The sequence below is a fragment of the Rhinopithecus bieti genome, unplaced genomic scaffold, assembly GCF_001698545.2.
Source record: "Rhinopithecus bieti isolate Rb0 unplaced genomic scaffold, ASM169854v2 scaffold_56690, whole genome shotgun sequence".
NCBI lineage: Eukaryota > Metazoa > Chordata > Mammalia > Primates > Cercopithecidae > Rhinopithecus > Rhinopithecus bieti.
In genome coordinates this window covers 833-5,800 of record NW_016821634.1, presented here as the reverse complement: position 1 = coordinate 5,800, position 4,968 = coordinate 833, and the positions used below count along the sequence as shown (strand labels likewise).

The following is a 4,968-nucleotide window of genomic DNA, read 5'->3' as shown; positions in this document are numbered from 1 at the left end:
AGGCCTGGCTAATTTTTGTATTTTTAGTAGAGACAGGGTTTCACCATATTGGTCAGACTGGTCTTGAACTCCTGACCTCGTGATTCATCTACCTCGGTCTACCAAAGTGCTGGGATTACAGGTGTGAGCCCCTGCACCTGGCCAGAATTTCATTCTTTTTATGACTAATATTCCATTATGTATATAAAACATGTTTTCTTTATCCATCATTTCATTGACAGACACAGATTGATTCCATATCTTGACATTTGTGAATAATGCTGCAACAAGCATGGGAATACAGATATCTCTTTGATATACTGATTTAATATCCTTTAGATATGCACCCAGGAGCAAAACTGCTGAATGCTATGAGAGTTCTATTTCTAATTTTTTGAGGAACCTCCACACTGTTTTCCAGAATGGCCGAACCAGTTTACATTCCCACCTATTCCATAGAAACTTGAAAGCACAACTACTGCAAACTTTTATACTAAGTGATTATTAAACATACTGGCAGTTTAAAAAACTTCTAAGATACTTTTAACTTTCCTAAGACACATGGGTTAGAAAATGAGATAGAAAAGTTCTGAAGCAAATTTTCTGAAATTCTGTAAATTTTCTAGAAAGTCCCTTGTATAATTTAAAAAATAAAAACTACACCACAGTAAAGCAAATATTCAGTTCTACAACCCCAGCTAAGATCAATTACAACAGTGACAGAATAATAATGGTATTTAATACTTGAATGCTTACTATTTACCAGGCAGTATTTAAGGGCCTCACAAATATCAACAATTTAATCCTCAGAAGTCTAGACTAACAGAGTAGTAATTCTTAATTAACAGAGTAATTCTAACTACCTTTAGTAGAAAATATTTAAGTCTGAATTGCTTTCTTTGTAACTCAATTCACAAGGAATATAATTTTTAAAGTTTCACAAATATTTTAAGTAACACAAGTTCAATGATTGAATATCATCACTTACTCTATAGTCGGTACATGGGGCTCCAGAATTTGGTATTCGATTCTCAAGTGTAAAATAGGAAGAACCTAATTGGTAATCAATAGGAGGAATCATCTATAGAGGTGATTATTCTGTAAGCACCAGATTATAAAATCTCAAGAGTTTATGTCTACCTCAACAGTACATCCTCAGTGTCTGGTATAGTATTTTACACACGGTAGGTGCTTAGTAAGTATTTGCTGAAGAAATGCAAGTAGAACAATCTAACACTGGGCAAAACTGAAGAGTTTTGAAACTAGTCTAATTTGAATAAATGTGACCTAACTGAATTTTTTTGTAATTTCAAAAATTCATATTGCACATTCAAAGCTATAATCCAAACAACTGTACAAAATTATGCCCAGCTTTAAGAAAGAGGACAAGTCAATGTGAAGCCCAGGAAAAAAGAGCCAAAAGTTAAAAATTTACCTGGGGGATCTTTCATTAGGTCCATAGTATAACCAGGCTGGGCTGGTTGGCAGGTATAATCTTATAATGGAGACTATACATATTACAAGTAGTCATGAAGATCCTTAAATTAACTAATTCTAACTATATTTTCACCTGAAAATTTGCCCATTATGCTTTGACTCCCTATTTGGGTTTACCTATCGTCAAAGAACATGCTGACCACTAATATGACTTTTCTGTTCTATTTACTAGATGACTATATTTCTTAAATTAATGAACTGGTATTGCAGCCTCTTAGGATACTAACATGAAATAGTGGATAAGAAACCAATCAAATCTGTTACTGCATTCATAAAATTCAGTTGTAAGACATGCAAAGCTAGGGACCAGACTCAAGAAAATGCAAACAATGTATTACTGTGTGAAATCATATCTATGGAGACAGGTAGTCTTCTGAGATATCTCCCACTGCGGAAAATAAAGAACTGAAAGTAAACATAAATACAACTTCATGATTCAATTATCTGTTTAAATTTAAAAAAAAATTGGGAATACCTTCGGAAAGTTCACTAGTTCTAGATATCTGTTCCAGCTCCCAGCCAAGATGTAATGATTCATCCATACTTTGTTTCTGTGCCATTTCCAAAGTCATATTTTCTTCCATTAATTCTTCAATCTTTTTTCTATCCATATCTCGTTCCTTTTTTATCGGCAAGGATTAGGGAGAGAAAAAAGGCTAAGAAACAGTACAATTTCAAGCAAAAACTTTATTACTCAACTTTTATTTATCAGAAACTTAGTCATAATTATGAGTTCCTTAAATTGTTGTTTTGAAGGCATTTATAATTTGAAGGCATTTATAATTATCACTGGTAATTATACTGATTAAGTGTCTGACATCCTTTTAAGCTGATCTTTGGGGACACAATGAAAATTCTTCTTCATAGTCAACACACTATTTTGGTGATATAACAAAAGAATTATGAACCAATGCTAAATTTTAGCAAACAGATTTCTGTATTTTTAAAGACATGTTTACACAATAGCTTATTTACTGTGGTATTGAAAGGTTGAAGACAAAATTAGTAAGTAACATGCTTCTGTAACAAAAGCAGAAATTTCTACTACTTTTATATTTATATAAAGTTGGAGGCATCTAACTTATTTAGCTCTCTCTTCTCTGTTAAAGCCTCAAGGACACTAGCCATCCTTGCCAATACAAGGAAATCAGCTGAATCTTGAAAAGTTTTCCTTAGAGGCCATGTAACTGATCTATCTCTTAAAACTTACCATTTCCATATCATGAAGTTTAGCTTTTAGTTGTAAGTTCTCTTTCTCTAATTCATGTAATTTATCAGAACGAGCACGAGTTCCTTCTAGTTGGTCTTCCAACATGGTTTTTGTTTCTAATAAAACTTGATTGTCTTCTTTTAATTCCTATAAACATTTATTACAAATGTGTTAATATCTGTTAATTTTTTAAAGTTATGGAACATAAAGCTTACCACAAAACATTAAGCCATCTTTATCAACAGTTCTATGCATGAGTAAACCTACTAATAGAAATACAATTAATGTTTTATTGGCTTTTTACCCCAGAATGCAAACAAAACACTCAGTACTTAAGATATGTAATACTACTATAACTTCACATTAAATTGTCGGGGCATATTTAACTTCCTCAGTCACAAAGATAAGGAATTAACTAAGTACAAGTAGTCTTCCAGATATTTAAGATACAACTCTCCATGGAATCAAAGCTTAATGTATTGACTGAAATAGATTTAAATATTTCTCTGTACTTTGAGCTATAACTTGGAAGTGAAGGGCTTGAGGTTTTTGCAGTAAAATACCAAGACTTGAATCAGAACTCACATAAATCATAAACCAAGGCTCTATTAATAAATATTTTACATAAATACACCTTGAGGAAATCCTTAAAAGTCCCTGCATATGTTTTGAAGATAAGAGTTCATAATTCTATCTTGCTAAGTTACATACCTATGGTTTCTAAACTAAAGTCTAGAAAAAGTATACTAAGACAGTGATATTCATGAGAATCCCTTAACAGTGTCATGCATACACACGCCTTAAATAACTGGCAAATAATTAATATGTACTTTATCTCTACAGTCCTATTGGGTCTACTTACTGGTAACCTTCAAGCTAAAATGTTCTAACTACTTATGTTTTCATTTCTTGATTTTGTATACTCTTTCCTTCTTATCCTACTACTGAAATTGACCAAAATCTCCTGTTTACAGATAAAGAGGAAATTAGCTGAGAAAGAAGAAAAAGATACAAGACCTGTCAAAGTCTTTTTTTTTTGTTTTGTTTTGTTTGAGACAGAGTCTCACTCTGTCACCCAGGCTGGAATGTAGTGGCACGATCTCGACTCACTGCAACCTCCACCTCCTGGGTTCAAGCGATTCTCCTGCCTCAGCCTCCTGAGTAGCTGGGCTTACAGGCATGTGCCACCATGCCCGGCTAATTTTTTTATTTTTAGTTGAGACGGGGTTTTGACATGTTGGCCAGGCTGGTCTCGAACCCCTGACCTAAGGTGATCTGCCCTCCTTGGCCTCCCAAGTGCTGGGATTACAGACATGAGCCACTCTGCCCAGCCTGACTTGTCAAATTCTTGTCAAACTCAACTTCATGTAACACTGAACTGTAACTATCAAGTTAGAAAATTTTTTTTTCATTTGTTTGCATATATAGAGGCTCATTAATCTTAATTTAGTGATCTCAATTAAGAAGCAATCTGAAATATGTTTTGCTTTCACTTTTGGGAAAAAGTTTGAAATTAATAGAAATAAATATTTTGACTATAAGAAGGACTTCAAAGGTCTGCTCTATATATGATGCTAAGGAAAGGAATAAAAGAAGAGCCCCAAAGAGTTCAATAAAACTAGTAATATCCACAGGTCCCTTTTGTAGAAATCTAACTAAAAGCAATATGCTAATCTATCATAAAATAAACATACCCAAATGTGTTTACTGTTTGTTCACCATTTCAAGAGTTTCTCATGTTTATTAACTGCATTTTAAATGTGTTAAAATTCTAACACAGAAAAAAAAATCATGGTTAATTATGCAACATACCTCAACTCTTGCCTTATAAAATTCAATATCATGTAGTCTCTCTTTATATCTGCTGACTTCACTTTCAAGCTTATCAACTCTGATTGCTTTCTCTCGAAGTGCATCTAATTCATCTCGGTACATTCTGGCAGAGCGAGCATCCGAAAGCAAATTCATGTTCTAAATAAAAATTTAAAAGTATATTTTAATTATTATTTTCCGTTATCAAGTTGTTATTCTTTGTTGCACAATATGATAAATTTATTTATTTACTGAGACAGAGTTTCACTCTTGTTGCCCAGGCTGGAGTGCAATGGTGTGATCTCAGCTCACAGCAACCTCCGTCTCCCAGGTTCAAGTGCTTCTCCTCCCTCAGCTTCCCAAGTAGCTGGAATTACAAGTTCCCACCACCATGCCGGGCTAATTTTTGTATTTTTAGTAGAGATGGAGTTTCATTATGTTGGCCAGGCTGGTCTCAAAACTCCTGACCT

The 4,968-nt window shown here is 33.7% G+C and overlaps 1 protein-coding gene across 1 annotated transcript; it reads right to left on the bottom strand.

The window, feature by feature from the left end:
• Positions 1-1,737: 1,737 nt before the first annotated feature.
• Positions 1,738-4,653, bottom strand: LOC108520902 (girdin-like). Its single transcript, XM_017860460.1, has 3 exons — positions 4,499-4,653; positions 2,687-2,833; positions 1,738-2,096 (listed from the first exon to the last, which is right to left on the bottom strand). The coding sequence occupies exons 1-3, from the start codon at positions 4,619-4,621 to the stop codon at positions 1,917-1,919; spliced, it is 450 nt and encodes a 149-aa protein (XP_017715949.1). The 5' UTR covers positions 4,622-4,653; the 3' UTR covers positions 1,738-1,916.
• Positions 4,654-4,968: the final 315 nt, after the last annotated feature.

Excerpts from the sequence above, each read along its gene's own strand:
- LOC108520902 (XM_017860460.1), bottom strand. The coding sequence starts at position 4,621 with ATGTACCGAGATGAATTAGATGCACTTCGAGAGAAAGCAATCAGAGTT. Across the intron at positions 2,834-4,498 it reads TTTATAAGGCAAGAGTTGAG|GAATTAAAAGAAGACAATCA; the intron begins GTATGTTGCATA and ends AAATGTTTATAG. Across the intron at positions 2,097-2,686 it reads AACTTCATGATATGGAAATG|GAACGAGATATGGATAGAAA; the intron begins GTAAGTTTTAAG and ends CCGATAAAAAAG.